The 17,157-nt window shown below is 28.7% G+C and overlaps 1 protein-coding gene and 1 long non-coding RNA gene across 3 annotated transcripts in view; one reads left to right on the forward strand and one right to left on the reverse strand.

Annotated features, from left to right (window-relative positions):
* Window positions 1–17,157, forward strand: part of LOC141526060 (adenylate cyclase type 6) — a 61,663-nt gene that overhangs the window by 9,223 nt on the left and 35,283 nt on the right. For both annotated transcript variants that reach the window (XM_074240809.1, XM_074240810.1), the window contains 5 exons: window positions 825–1,040; window positions 6,460–6,720; window positions 6,807–6,971; window positions 10,519–10,729; window positions 11,178–11,596. In XM_074240809.1, coding sequence (XP_074096910.1) covers window positions 963–1,040; window positions 6,460–6,720; window positions 6,807–6,971; window positions 10,519–10,729; window positions 11,178–11,596 — 1,134 coding nt within the window. In that variant the 5' untranslated portion in view covers window positions 825–962. The remainder of the gene's footprint in view (window positions 1–824; window positions 1,041–6,459; window positions 6,721–6,806; window positions 6,972–10,518; window positions 10,730–11,177; window positions 11,597–17,157) is intronic.
* LOC141526062 (uncharacterized) lies at window positions 11,644–13,415 on the reverse strand. Its single transcript, XR_012478957.1, has 2 exons — window positions 12,070–13,415; window positions 11,644–11,784 (listed from the first exon to the last, which is right to left on the reverse strand). It is a non-coding gene; the product is annotated as an uncharacterized LOC141526062 (long non-coding RNA).

Consider the following 17,157-nt stretch of genomic DNA (forward strand, 5'->3'; position numbering starts at 1 on the left):
CTCACGCATCGTTCCGCAACATAAAGGCCAAATTGTATGGTTTGATAAATATTAGGAATTCTCTTGAATATTTTACAGTAATAATAATAATAATAATAATAATAATAATAATAATAATAATAATAATAATAATAATAATAATAATAATAATAAAAATGGTAATTCTCTGGAAAGAGACTAGTACCAGCTCAATATAAGCTATAGAGCAATTAAATTGCATTGAGACATTTATTTGGAGTGCAAGCCTGTAGAATTAACACCTAAGTAACGCAATTTATGTCTTCTTTTTTATAAATTATGTCACTAACATTTCCAGAGACTTGATTCTGCAGTAAAATAAAATTGAAGTTTACTGTCACTGGAAGCGCTACGGAAATAGGAGTCGCTATATTTTATCCTCTTTGGATATATCTTGCAGTTTGAATTTTAGAAATAAGTTACCAGTAATATATAATATCAAGAGGAAATTAGCTTTAATTTTTTTCTTCTTATCAACCATGTTTTTTTTTTATTTCTCTATCAGACGTAGTATTTATTTATAGTTGTTCAATTTCTTCAATTACCGGACGGTTGATTTCACATTGCAACCAATCAAAAATGATGAAAGATAACAAATATATAATTGGATGTTTGTCAACACAAAAATTGACAAATAATAATTATTACGCAATGTATTTTATTTATAAAAACTCGGTTTTAATTATAAAATATTTAACGAGTTTCGAGTTTTTAACTTTTTAAAGCACAAATAAAATAAATAATAATGTAATTAAAACAAAGTTTGTACTTTTTATAATAATAATAGTATTTTTTTATGTTTTCAGAGACAAGTAATAATGGAGTAAACGCAGCAGCCAGGTCGCCAGATACTTTGGCTTCCGGGAGAGACGAAAAAATAATCAAGAGTAAAAATAGAACTTTTTTAAAAATAGTTTTAATAAAAAAATATTTAAAGAGAAGAAATGGAAAAATTTGGAGATTTGCCGAATCGCGAGTGGACCCAGCGACTTAGTTTGCGTGGGAGTAGACGAAGTCATCAGGTTTGTGCTATATTAATTAATTTTTTTTTTAAGAAAAAATTTTTTTTAATTTTCTTTAAAATTAAAAAAATTTATGTTGAAATTTAATTATAAATAGGAATAATTATTTTACTGGGATACATTTTCAAGCTCGTTATCTTTTATTTGAAAGGGTCGTACCTCTAAATTGCGATCCAATTAAAAATCCGGTAGGTCGAAAGTTAACTTGATTTATTTTTTTCAATCAAAAAAATATAACTTGTTTAATTTTTTTCAAAGCTAAAATTGACAATTTGTCGAATTAAAAAAAAAAATTGCGCAGGTTATTTCAGTATTAATGTCATTGAACTTAGTACAATTTAGTTTTAAATAATTTTAGTGATGAAATTACGCGCGATGTCGAGCAAGTGTATTATATTGTATAAGAGACAGGATGAATCGATTTGGCATTGCTAACGAGCAACAATTGTTCCCCGAGTTGAATTGTAAATGAGGGATTGCTGCGATACGAGAACGTCACTTATGTCTCCATTCTGCAGCTTGTTTTTTTATTCAATATTTTATCTGATGAAATTTTCAGTTTTACTCAATTTTCTTTCCCTTAAAAAAAAAAAAAATAGTAATTTATAATTCATCCGAAATTTCTTCAATTAAAAAAAAAAAAAAAAATTCTTCTATCAAATTTAAAGGGAATTCCACGCTACCGATAGTCGTAACATGATTGAACATAAAGATCGATTTAATTGTAATTTCGCACATATGTAGATAGCTGATAGTAGATGGTGGAATGTAGATGTAGCGATGAGTGACGCGGATAGGGAAGCGTAGACTCACTGGAATAAAGCCGTGACGGAATCGATTTTGTGGGGGTACCCTGATATAATTGTGGAGCCCAGCCAGCTATTTGAGTTGATAACGAGATTATCATGACATCTGGCTTACCCGTATGCTGCTTTCGAGTAGTTGACTCACTATACTTGTCGTCAGTTTACTCCCTTACTCTTAACTAATATACATATATATTCGCACACATACAATACACACATAGATACATTGAATAGACAGTAGAATCTGGAGTTCACCAGAGGATGATACGAGTTGAGTGCCGCTCTGCAAGCTGCGCTACGTAATCTTCGGTTTTCGGTTTAGTTCATAATCATCGGACTTTGAGCTCCGGTATCTGTTTATTATCGTTTAAACAATAGGTCAAGTCTATAATGAACCGCAATATTGCTATCACGTATCAACTATTATTACTGATGATTCTATTTGCTCACATAGTCATAGATTATCATTTCATTTTGTTTTTTGTCAGTTACTAAGTTATTTTTCATTCAAATCTGTAAAAAGGTATCATATTTTATTTTTTAAATTGGTAGAAATATTTCTTATCTCAAGATAATTTATTTTAGTTTGTTCTTATTATTGTAAAAAGTTTAGACAGAAAAATTAAAATTTTTCAGAAATGTTAGCAAATTTAAAAAAATAAGAATGAAACTTTTTTTCCATTCTAATTACTGTTTATTTAAATCAAATAACCACCAAATTAAATTGAAAGAAAAATCGATCTTGTCCTTGAACAAATTCGAAACTAAGGAATGACAACTCGTCAATAAAGCCCGCAAATCAGTACTTCGTGCTTTCAAACCACTTTCAAGAACCCTCTAAACATTCGTAACTTCTGAGCTTAGCAACTCATGCATACCCACCAAATAGTTATAGTTATAGTTATTTCCGTAGTTTAGAGTTTACCAATAGAAACTCACCCGTTTTCGTTTTCAATTCACTCCTAATATGCAAAGCAAGGTCGAGCTGAAAATTAAGACTGTACCTGCGACTTTGAATACATACATTGAGAATACAAAATAGAATCAGGTGGTAATATAGGCCCTAGGGTAGAGCGGAAGCCTCGATAAAGTCCATTTGCACTAATGCACCCCAACATGTGGCATGTAGCCGGTCGAATTGTGCAATACATGATGTATTTTCCTCGAGTGTTCACCAGAACGCGAAAACACCTACCAGTCCTAGCTCAAGTACAACCCACAATATACTGCATACTAGTAATGAGAAATAGCATCAAGTGCAACGAGCATACCTATATCTAAAGGGAAGAAATAAATATATGTATACCTACATACAGAATGACATATATACAGTCCTTTACCGATAGATCTAGCGCTAGACTGTCGGTAAATTCACCAGGACCTGACCATACACTCCTCTATGTTCCTATATCCTCGTTCGGGTGAAAAGGACAGCCAGATGAAGACAAAGAGCAAAAAGGATAAACCAAAACAGGACAGGATACTCTGTCTGCCACAGCAGTGGAAATATACTAACCTTCACTTGGTCGGTCTCGTGTTTCATTCAGACGACAGTAAAATGTTCTGTTATTATTTACTTTTTTCTTCTTTTTGGATTTCATTTATTACCACTCTGTGTCTGCTTGTACTTGCACATTGGTTATGTCGGGGTAGAAACCATGTTTCGGTTATTTCTGTCGATACGGTTCACCCAATTCTATAACAGGTTTTACACTTTGTACTCATTTTTGATTTCGTGGCAATTTTTTTTGGATGATAATTTATTTCTTATAAAAGTCTTTTTGGACCAGAAAGTTAGCATTGAATTTTTTAGACTTGAACTCACGAATAAAGTGACGCAAAATGAAGACGAAAATTATAAAATACAATTAATAAAAATAAAACTGTCACATTTTGTGCATTAATTTATTATATCATAGTATTACAAGAATTACTAAGTTATGATGTACCTCTGTTAACCTGCCGAGATTAATTCCGCATGTTAAACATAGAATAATTACTTTGTAAATGAATTTCAATTTTGAAACTAAATTACACGTCAGCTTAACATTGCGCTTTTGCAAGGCTACTTAATGACCGAAGTATTTAACGGTTAAAATTACTTCAAAAGGAATCTTTTAGATGATTTATTTCTACTTTTGGTAGCATCAACTATTAGCTCAAAATTTTTAATTAACAAAAATATATCTTGTCTATTTATTTTAAAAAATAAAATAATCACAGAATTTTGTTCGGAAAAAATTAATTATTTACCGTGAATTATACGAAAAATCAATTCATACTGTTATTGAATTTAAAATTGAAAGCAGTACAAAACTGGGTTATTCACAAAATGGATAATGAAGACCAATATTTATAAAAAAAAATTCGGTATGTGCTGAAAAATTTTATTAAAATTATTGACAGGGCGTCGAGTAAATATTTCAATTTTACTTTGTACCAGTCCATTGTAAAATCTATTATTCAATTACGTGCATTTTAAATACTTTTGTTTATTATTAAAAAATTTTACACATAAAAATTTTTGCTTTTTTTTCTCAAATTTTGAATAATTTTTTTTTATGATAAATAAATATTTAATTTAAAACTCGACTTACCAACTCGATTTATTCCGACTAATTACGCTCTACTGATCATGTTATAATAATAGCTAATTGCCGGAATCAGAACAACAAATACAAATAATTATAGGGCGCTTTGACTGTTGATGTATAAATAACGAAAAATCGGATCAGCAGAATTAACTGCGCAGGGAAATACTCAAAATAGCCTGTAGCAGGCAGATATCAATTGAACCGTGTAGTTTCTATTGTGAGCAATAAATTACGCGGAATCATTTACTCTCGATTACTCGATAAATTCATACATCCCCGTTGATAGAGTCGAGCCTCGTTTGCTGCATATGGCTGCTCGCTGCATGTAACATGACTCAAAGTCACGTGGATTTTGAATCAAGCCTAGTGTATACGTATAATATATAATAGTCTAGCCACGTTTATCCGTAACGCGAAATTTCAGTGCACTGATGCTGTACTTAAACCCGTAGATCTGTTCATTTTTTTTTTTTTTTTTTTTTAAATAATTTAACAGAGTGGAATGTTACAACTAGTAAAAAAATATTTACCAAATACTTATGATCTTTTTATTATCGTTCTTTTCGGTCTGGACTTCTAATCCTCCGAGGCACAAAAAAGTTGTACCACTGAAAGCCCCATTAGTATCAACGACCGTGGTCATTTGAGAAAAAATAACGAGTAAAAGTTTACGCGCCCGTAGTTTATTTTTTTGGCGAAAAAAATTCCAACACCTAGAGGTCGGAATTTTTAAAAAATCTCTGTTATTTGTCTTAGTTTTTTTTTTCATGTAAATTATTTATTTTATTAATGTACTTGTGTCAACCCTTAAGAAGAAAATTTATTTTAAAAATTATATTTAATACACTTAAAAAAAAAATTTAGAGAAGATTAATTTTTTTTAATTTTATGGAGTGAAAAATTTTTGATTAAAAAAAATATATTTATTAAAATTTTTATAAATTATTTTCGTAGATAAAAAATTCTGATAGTAAATTTAATAATAAAAGAAACTGTTGAATATCTTGAAATATATACGTAAATCTTTGTTTTGTGAGTAAAAATACTTTTAAAGAAACTTTTAGTTCAGTACTTTGTACTGAGTATAGGGTTTCAGGTTTTATACATTCATATAAAAAAAAAAAACAAATAAGATATCATTGAACCGAAAATGTGGATAAAGAATTTGCGGAGAAAATATTCTTTGTAGAAAGTTGTGTGTTCTGGGGATTTAAAATCTATTCTAAAAAATTGCACAAAAGGTTCAACTGACAGTGAAAAATATTAAGAGATTTTTTGGGCTTTAAAAAAAAAATGGATTTGAAAAATTAGGCTTTGGATAGAATAAATTTATAAATTTAAATAGTAAAAAAATAAAAATAATAATTCTAAAGCAGTGGTTAGTGAGAGAAGTTTAACTTAAATTTATATGAAAGACAACGTAGTAGAGTATTCTCGAAATAATTTACTGACCTGCCGCCTACAGACTTTATAAAGCAAATTCGTTAGCAATTTACTGTGCGTTAAAAGTTTTATCCTAAATTCAATTAAAAAGTCAAGTTATTTTATCTAACAAATAAGTAAATTATTTGTTTAACATGCTTTTAATTATTTATTATTGCAAAACAAATAATTTTTAATTTTATTAGCAAGTTTTTCTTTAAAAAAAAAAAAAAAAAAAAAAAAAAAAAAAAAAATTTCTGTTGGATATATTTCAAATATTTTTATTTAAAACACAGAAAATATTCAATTATTGTGTAGTCAGTCTATTAACTCTGACAGTGTAAGTCTAAAAATAAAATAATTATAAAAACATTGAGAGAAATTATCTTAAAATAAACGCGACGGAAAAAAATATTATCTTTAATGAGGAAGAATTGAAGCAGAAGATTCTATTGATGATAAAGTAAACTGAAATATCCGGGGTACGGATGACGATATGTTTGGACGATAAATTCCTTCCGGATAGGGTATAAGGAGTAATATATGGAACAAGGGAGAAATAAAAAAGATATAATACATCTAATAATAAATTTTCAGGGAGAGCTCGGCGCAACCGGAATGACTGGCTCAAGAAGCACAAGAAGATGGGCTAGTTTACGGCAACACGTGACCAGCAGGGATGGAATTAAGCCATCGGTTGAATTGTTGTTGAATCGTGAACAAAACTCAAAATCACAAACCCCGAGCTCGCAACCCCATTCGCCAAATACTCCCAGAACACCTCATACACCTCTCAAGAAGTCTAACTGGGAGGTCATTGAACATTTTACTGGCGCGCCGAGACCCTCCATTGTTACGGTAATATTTTTCATTCATATTTCATCTGCTGGTGTATTTTCGGAAGTACTGAATTATTTATTTGTTTGTTTGTTTGTTGCTTTCAGATGGGACTGGGCTCCGAAATTGGCGTCAGTTTAGCTGCCGGAGGTATCAAGGAACCTATTTCAGTTACTGCTATCAATGCTAGTTTTATGGAAAATGAACGAAAGTGCGCGCTTAGCCGGTTTTTACGGGCGCTTTGTAGATCCCATAGATTTAAAAATCTTCAAGTAAGTAATTTTTTATTTTTATTTTATAAAATTGAGAAATTTTTATTTAAAACACTCATTATATTTTTATGAAAACTAAAAACTAGAATCATAATTCAAATTTTTTACTTTTTAATTAAATTAATATTAATTTAATTATCTACGATGTCGAGAATAAAATAAATATAATAATAAAATTAAATTCAATTGTCATCACCAAATTGATAAAAAAGAAAATACTAAAACCTTTTGGTACATCGTGAAAAAAATACATATTAAGCCGACAGGATTGTTAGATAGTATATCATCATACCGTGAAAACATAATTGGATTCCAGGTTCGACACCTGCGTGTATTCTCACATCAGTCTGGTTTCTCGGCACGGAAAATCATCCCTCAGAGCATACATGATAACAAACAAAAAATATAAAATCTTGCGATACTTTGCACACACACATGCACACACCCGAGAACATAACAAAGTAAAAGTAAAAGAAAATTGCGATGTTCATTTTTAGACCCTCTTCGTACCGCGAAAAAAGTTTTCTCAAGAAATATTCGAGATGATAAGACATGTGTCAAGATTTTTCCCGTCTGCCGCACGGGATCCATCTGTGTCGCCCATATCACCGTCGACATGATTTTCTTTTCCTATACAAGCTAGAGGCAACATTATAGACGTTTGTTTTCTCTTTCCATGTGTAGTAATCATACTTTGCTCGTATCAATCTAATCCTCGTTCTAATAAGCTATCATATTTTATCGAAAAGAAAGGAAAATTTATCTTATATTATTGTATATTTATCACTCACATTTTCTTACACGCTATGGACTAAAGTAATAAACTTGTAAATAATTTTTTTACAAAAATATTTTTGTAATTATAATTTTCAAAATCAATTAAAAATATTTTTTTATTATTAAATCGAAGGTTAAGTTCGTGATTTTTTTTTTTTTTATTAGTATGAATTTTTACTTTTTTATTTTTTTTTTTTAACAGACAAATAAATTCTAATTAATATAATTTTGTAAAAAAAATTTGAATTTTTTTTAAATAGGAATTTTCATTTATTTATTTTTAATTTTAAAGAATTTATTTTTTACACTGATAAAAACTCAACTCAATTTAAGAGAAGAAATCAAAGCAAGAAATATGATCTTCAAGAATTTGATCATCTTTCATGAGGTAGAAAAATTTTAAAACTAAACTTTTCTTCTTGATTCTAAAAAAAAATTTTTTTTTAAATGGTTTTCTTCTTTCGATCAAAGTCAGTTTTTTTTTTTTTATTTATTTACAAACATTTTCTATAAATAACTAAGTGCATAAACTCTAGTATTGTATTCAAGATCATTAGTATCTCGAAGTGCCTCCCCTAATTGTTCTCGATGACAATCAAACACCCTGATATCGGATATTCAAGCTCATGCAATCAAGATATATAACAGGATCTAAGACAGAATAATCGTGGGTATGAATATATCAGTAAGGGTATATCAATGACAGTTGCTATTGAACAAAGTGATCTACGAAATTATTGACATTGATGCAATAACTGAATTAATTACTAGCAGAACGTGACGACTATTAGAGCTCTATCTATTCATGTTAGTGATTTCTCAGTAATATATATACATACATATCATTAAGTTAAACTATCGATCCGCGGCAGAGGTATTTGAGTCTGCTTGAGCGTACATATGTCTGCTATCAAACCATGACTGTTGAGCCTTGAGATGCGTGTGCTGTGGTATAGTTCACTGCTAATATTCCACGGCAACACATCTGTAAATTGATCTGACCCGTTAATAGACTTCAGATTAATTATGAGATGATTTGCTTTCTCTTTTAGAAACAATTTCGTCCAAGGATTCCCCGGTTTCCACGCGGAATAGATTAGCACTTGATAAATCGTGAATAATAATAATAATAAATTGTTATCGTACCGGAAATAAATGTGATAGATTATCGCGTATCTATTGATCGAACACGTGAGGCCAGAGAAAGCTCGACTCTTATCATCTCTTCTGCAACATTGGGTTTAATAAAACATCACCATCGCAATCAACCCGTTTTTGCCCTTTTATACCATCTTGTGGTTAGATGCTCTTGATCCTCAGTGTTGTATGTTATATATACTTATATATTTATATATATATCACTCACATTGTTTCATTTTAGATAATTAACAGCGTACAGAGCTTTTCTATTGACATCCTCACTTGGTTTGTTTACAAATATTTATCTACTGATTTTACACTACAGATTGACCCGCTTTTCAATTTTATTGAACAAGTTATTATTTTTTAAAATAACACGTTTTATTTTTAGACTTTTTATGGTAATACGAAAAAATAAATTTATCTATCAGATTTTTAAATTACCTTTTTTTTCAGTTACAATCTAGTGCAAAAATATAAGTTTTCATTTTTTGAATTAAGAATAATAAAAAAAAAATTTTTTTAATAATAAATAATAACAATAATAATAAAATAAAATTGAGTAATATTAGACGTATATAAAGCCCTCAAAAACTTTATATACTTACGTATAGCACACCACTTACCCCTGAAGATTGATGTTAGGATAAGTATATTGAGTTCGCTAGATTTGCATGTACTTCCAACTTATTCGCTATTTCAACGAGTTAAAAAAAATTCTAAAAGAAAAATTGCTAAAAATATTTCATAAAAAAAAATAAAGGAAACACCTGACCATACTTATTTTTATAGAAAAAAAAATATTAAAAATAAATTATATTTTTAGTTTTTAAAAATGCTAGTCTAAAAAATCGCCAGTACTATTTTTTATTTATAAAATGAAACGCTAAACTAATTACCCACCTGTAAAGACTGGATAACTTGAATATCAAAGAAGAATAATGTATTCTTTTCTCAGAGGAAGACAAAATTAAATAGAATGAAACTCTTTGTGGGTTAAGCTAAACGGCACTCCTACGTAAACATTGTTTAGTTATGTACATCATGGTCTTTTCTCTTGAAATTCGAAACTCTATAACACTAAATTTAGTATTTCGAGGTAGAATAATCTGACTCTGCATGTACATCAGGAGATTTTACTCGAAACAAAACAAGTTGATAAGACAAAGAGGATATGGATTATCCGTCAATAGTAATTGTAAATTCTCCAGTATCTAGCAGCAGAATAATGGAATGATTCGCGAGAGAATTCTAGCGCGGTCCAATTAGATTTTGTTTCATATTTCCGGCGAGGTCTAGGCTCTCTATTTTACACTATCTCCACTGAAAAAATCTTATACCAAACGCGCTCGCTAACCTAACCCGTATCCGAGTACAGAGAATAGTACAGTTAAAGAGATGAGAATTAAATCCTATTTTTCCTTCATTAAAAATAATTGATCAGCAATTCAATGCTTTATATGTGGTCCAGAAATTGTAATTGCACTTGAGTTTTACGAATTTAATTGTCATAGTACATCATTATTAAATTTTAAATATCAAACTCGTAAAAAATAATGCATCATTTCTTCTTTTTTTTAATTGCTTAAAAAAAAATTAATATCTTCAATGGTTTAAATTAAAAACCCAGGTGGAGATGTTGTACCAGCGTTATTTTCTCCGGATGAATCAGAGCAACATGACCCATGTACTGGGACTCCTCACCGGGCTATCAATAGCGCTCGGATTGCTGGTACTCAGACTCATATTTACCAGTGATCAACCTTTTATTACTCTCATCCAGCGACCGGAAAATTTATCACTGACACTCGCTGTACTTACTTGTATTGCTGTTTATGCAGGTAATTTCTTCAATTAAAAATTATTAAATATATTTATCACTTTCCTCTAGTTTACGTCAATTTTTATCATCATTTTTTTCCTGTTCACCGTTTTCCTCCGGACAATTATAAAATTTATTTATTTTTATCGATAATTTTTTTAAAAATTTGAATATATTTATAAAATATTTTTAAAAAATTCACATAATTATCTGTGAAAAATTTTTTTAAAATAAATTTACATAGATAACTATGAATTATTTAAAAATTTTTTTTTCTATAAATTTCAATTAAAATTCCATTTTGTATAATAAAATATATGACTCAGTATTGAAAGTTAGAAATATAAAAATATTTTGACATTTTATTGGTGTATAAATCAAAACCCAGTCAAAAAATCACTCTCTTGACTTCGCAAATTGACTGTAAGCTAATAAATGTCCCGATAAAAAAAGAAAAAAAATTACAGGACTGGTAGCAGCAATATCCCGACCGGGAATGAACGAAGTCTGGTTAGCGGGAATAAGTGGAGCAATTCTAGTGACGCTTTTGGCGTTCCAAATAACCCTAAATATTCATCTGGCATATTTACCGAGCTGGGACGACAAGATCGTGATGAACAGCGAGGACATGACAATGACCAGAGAGCCACTGGATGATGATCCCGACGCCACGGCCAGCACAATCTCAATGACGAAAATCGATCATTTGCGGACAGGTGGACCGCTCGCTGCGGCTTGGTCCGTCTGTTTTTTTATCTACATGGCCTACGCTCTTCTCCCGATACGGCTACGTCATGCCTGCATTGCCGGTGTTATTTTCTCCGTCACCCATCTCATTGGCGCTTTTGTACTCTACTCCCAAGACTACCCTGCAATTCTTGCACACGTGAGTTTTTTTAAGTAATTAAATAATTACTAATCAAGAATTCAAAATTTTTATTTTTAGTTGATAATTTTTTATTCAATTCTTCGTTTTATATTTAATGAACATTCTTTAGTCCTCATAATTATGAAAATCTACCGGGTACGGAACTGGGCCTTTGTCATCTGGGCTTGATTCGTTCAAAGTTATAGCTGAAAAATATCAATTATTTTTTTAAAGAGACTTTTTAATATAAAATTTAATATTTTCTGAGGATTTTTGATTTATAATAAAAATTAGAGCCTTAAATTTTTTATAAAAAGATAAAATATTTATTTGAACTGTTAATTAATTGAGTAAATTAACGAAAATTATAATTAAGACAATTAGATAAAAATTTAAAACCTATCAATTCAGTCGTTTTTAATAAATATTGCTCACCGACTTTAAAAATACAGTTTTCAAAAAAATTACAGTTTTATAAATAATAAATTTACCTGCAATGATCGATAACAACAGCGAAGTAACCAAAATTTTTTTTAAAATAAACTTAAACATGTTTACTAACAATTATATTGTTGTATTTGCAATTAGAGTTAAATTCAATAATTTACAGCGTAATGTTTGCCTCGAATTGCCAGCAAGTCGCGTTTTACGTTTTTAAATTAACTTTTATCACAAGGTTGCCAAACGATAAGACCGAGTAAAAGCGAATGAATTATGCACGTAATTATTACTCCTGTTGGTAATGGTAACTAAACATTTATTTACATGCAATTTCATATTTAAAATCTCCCGTTGAACTTTTATTTATATTTCATTGTCAAGTGTAATCACAGAAAAATAACTCATGTAGACTGTGATTAATGTTCATGATAATTATCGAATGCTTAGAGTGTAAATATTTTAATTTGTTTAAGTTTCAGCATGACAGACTTTTATACATTACTTACAATAGTTTTATTTAATACTAAATCTTTCGATATGCTGGATGATTTTTTGCGCCTTAAAAAAAAAAAAAAAAAACATTCCAAAGATTTTATATTAAAGTAAAAGATTTAAAACTTCCGTAGTTAAGAACTTTCTCAATAAAAATAAGAAGAAATGTTAAGCGATGGGTCAATATACTAGTTAAAAAAAAATAAAACCAATGAATTGCACTGTTAATAACTTTGAAACAATAAAAATCAGCTAAAAATAGTTTCTCAATGAGGAAAAAAAATTTAGCATCATAAAGGATGAAAAAGGATGTAAAAGTTGATCCTCTTGTAGCAGCAGCGCATCCCAAGTTTTACAGCACATCGCACTTGCTGTTGACGATCTTCTTCAACAGCACTCTTCGGCTTTTATCCGACGTTAAGCTTTTGAATTTCTTGCGCTCGGTGACGTGAATAGAGCTTACCAGCATATATACAAATATTTATATACTTTCGCGTGCATATATGTATGAAAAAAAAAAAAAAAAAAAAAAAAAAAAAAAAAGTTTGAGTACACCCAACGTAATAATATATAAAAATAAAAATACTCTGACTCTAAAAAAAAAAAAATTATTATATTACTAATTTAATCTATCAAAGCGATTAGCATCGAATTAATCTAATAAACTTAAAAGTTTAACAGCGTTGTCATGAATTTAATATAAAAATTAACATATTCTCATCTTTATAATCGATTCAGTACGTGATAAAGTACTTTTTCTAGTCACTTAGACTGATGGAAATCAGGATTTTATAATTTTGAACCCACAGTTAATTTATTACATAATTTTATTTTTCTTTTATTAATGGATCAAAACAAATTTAAGATTTTTCCACAAAAATTTTAATAAAAACCTTTTTATTTCATTTTTTATTCGTTCATAAATCCAACAAAATGAAGTCATTCCGATTCTTATTTGTTGTTATTAAATTTTATATTCGGCAATAAATATACATCGAAAAGGTTTATTATTGGACATATAATAATAAAATAAAATAAAATAAGAGATCAATATCTAAGTAATATTCTTTGTTTCTCTACCCCTATTATGAGTATATATCTCAGCGATGTTTCTATTTGTGTTAACAAGCTGTACTACTAAAGATAAAGTAAAAGAAAATTGATCTGAGATTTAACTCACTGATAATCTCGGATTGAAAAGTTCTTCCAATACGCCTTTGATAATAGTAATAGTAATGATAACAATAATAATAATAATAGTAGACATAACAACATGCTCAAGCTGGCTTTATAATCATTTTTTTCATCCTTATATTCTTTATTTGCTTCAGTTATTTTTTCACAACAAAGCGCTGTATAAAATAATGATAATAATTATTACCCAAAAAAAAATTACATATTTTATTATGTTAAATTTATTTTTAAAGATGCGTAAAGTTAAAAATTTTAATGATCAAAAATTGAATAAATATAAAAAAATTAAATCAAATTTTTTTTGAAGAATCGGAGAAATTTTTATTTTTAATTTAATGAAATTTTTAAATTCCATATTTTTTTTTTTACATTTTTCGATGATATATTTCTTCACCCAAAAAAATAACTTACACCCTTATGGTATCTAGTGAAACATATTTACGCCTACTCACCATTTTTGACATGCATATAAATTTATTACAAATTCAAAAAACATCTCTATTCAAATTTTGTGCTCCCCAGTGAGTTCAATATATTTAATGCAATAATTTATATTACGCAAAAAAAAGGTTTACTGACAATAAAATGAAACATCATTCAAAGGGAAATGGATTAGATGTCTTAATCAATCATAATCGTAAAAAATGAAATATTATAAGTAATGCTCTTATTTTTATTGATCCCAAGATACTTTTTTATTGTACTTATATTTTTGTGGGTATTTTGAATTTCAGCAACGAATGTCGAAAAATGTTAACTAGTCAGTCACAATGAAACTTGGACAATGGCTTTAATTAAATTTTGCGGCTCCGGACATTGTAAGCAATTGTTTTATTGCAACAATGTCAATAAAAGAAAGTAATTAATTTACTGTAACTTTAATTAAAGTGTTCGAGAGAAAGGCGCAGTTTTGTTGCGGTAAGCATAGAGTTGTTAGAGTTTAGAACGAAATGTTGAAAAGCGCTAAGGAGTTGAGGAGAATTAATTTAAGACACTTGTTTAATGTAATTGAGTTTCGGAAAAATGATGCTAGATCGTTGACATATTTTACGTGGGTATTGGCGGGTGAATTATTGATTGACATGTCGCAAGTATGTAGAGTAATTTTGTTGAGTGAATTGAACAAAGTTTGTTGATATGGGAAATCATATTAAGTAGACAAATATTTTTTATCATTAATTTTTAGTATGTCTAGAATAATTTTGTTGAAAATATTTTTAGAAAGAGAAAGTTATTAATTGTGATGAAAATTATTGGGAAAGTATTATGTAGATGAAAACATATTATTTAAAATTTTTTGAACGATAGAAAGTAATTAATTATCACTAGTAACCTTGCAGTAAATAAATAAAATTTTGCTTGATTAAATTAATTACTTTTGTTAAATTGCACTGTACTTTCTTAAATATTGACGTGTTTAAAGATATAAGCTCATCCCGGCGTTGTACTTATCAAGAGCTTTCATTTGAATACCCACATGCATTTTGATATATTTTTCATATATAAATATATATAATATATATAAATATATGAAAAATTGATGTGGGTACTCAAATGAAAGGTCTTGCTGAGGGTAACATCGGGATGAGCTTATATGTTTAAAAATGTCAATAGTTCACAAGATATAAGGTCATTTTTTAATAAAACCCATTTTATCATTTAAATACACTGGCCAAAAAATTTTGCTTATTCTCTAAATAATATAGATTAAACTGATTGAGAAAAAATAATACCTCAAAAAATATTTTTGTTTATAATATTTTAAAAAATACAAAATCTTTAATCAGAATTAAAACTATAAAAAATTTATCAGAGTTAAAAATTTTGACATAACTTAGAAATTCAATTGAATTTATTATCCCAGAACACTCCGCGGTAAAAAATGACTTATCAAAGCAGATCGAAGAAAATAGAAAACTATAGATGAAAGGCAAAGATTAAAATGCTTCTAAATAAAAATAAATCCCCTAGAAACTATAAATAACAAAATCATTAAGAATAATTAAATAACAATTTTATCGAAACTCCCCGAAGTGTATAACTATAAATACTATTAGAGAAATATATTTAAAAGGTAACATACTGCGTAGGCAGGCAGGGAATATAACACGATTAAATAAATTTTAATAATAAAATACAAATAATAAAGATGTGAATTTCGGACGTAACTGACTGAAAGAATTTAAGCAACATGAATAGACGATTTTACTCTCGGGAGAGAAAGTTATTGATGCGAATAAGTTATACACTTTCTGGTGGGTGAAATTGTTTGGCCTCAAGACTGTAAGTACGAATAAATTCAGAATTTATATATCTATCCATTATATAATATATAATATAATGGAGTAAAGAACAGAGAGTAAAGAGTGAAGAGTAAGCTGCACAGTAGTAAGCTGCGATTTAAGATTGACTCGAAGCAGACGAGGGTTTTCCTCACTATCCACTTTCCCCTTGTTCATTCTTTACTTTGTTTTCCACCTCATATTCCCTTCCGCTGAGTCAGGGAATTTGGGGGAGAGAGTTTGCTTTAATATACGAATCGACTTATTTTTCTCCTACGCTAAGACTCGACGGTATTGCTTAATGTAAACGACTTGATATTTAATATTTGAGCAGACCTGACGGTGGACCGAAACTTTTGGAATTGATGCCGTGATAAATCTCTTTATGTAACTTAGGATAAATTTCAGTAATACCACGGATTTTTTTAATTATCTTCTTTTATAAACTTATAAATCAACTGTGATTCGATTTATTATCCATTTGATTAAATATTTTTAAAAGTTTGACTATTTTGGTATTGAAACACTAAATCGAACATTAATATTGGCTATTAATTTTATGTTCAATCATTTATAAATCAAATGAAGCTAATTTTACTCACTGATCAACTGTATTAATAATAATAATGATAATTTGAATGGGTTAAGATATTTAAAGAGCAATAAATAAAAAATAAATAATTAAAGAACGTCAAAAATTCAAGCATAAAGAGGAATATTAAATTACGAATCATTTCAAAGTGGATACTTATCATTAACAGTTATCAAGTATCAGAAGTTTTGAATTTCGTTTTATTTGATACATCAAATGTTTTAACGAGCACCCATTAATTTACAATCGATCATTCAAAGTTATTAATTAATATATAGTTTAAATTTAATTTCATTATTGGAAATAAAAAGCGGCAATTCAATTATTGAAGTATAATAAAATGATTTTCATAAAAGCAACGCTTATAAAATTGTTTTTAAATAAGTTAAAAGCAATAACTGTAATTAAACATATATTTGCTTTGATTTTTTTTTTTAAATTCACTCGTATTCATGTATTACGTATTAATATGAATTTTGAACCACGCAGTAAAGTAACAAATGAATGAAAGTTTTTGCTGGTAAATTTAATGAGTTTCTGGGCGCATTGAATAATTTTAATGATTTATGAATAAATTA

The sequence above is a fragment of the Cotesia typhae genome, unplaced genomic scaffold (genome assembly GCF_013202065.1).
Source record: "Cotesia typhae breed Kobodo isofemale line unplaced genomic scaffold, CoteBio_Ctyphae contig_33, whole genome shotgun sequence".
Taxonomy (NCBI): Eukaryota; Metazoa; Arthropoda; class Insecta; order Hymenoptera; family Braconidae; genus Cotesia; species Cotesia typhae.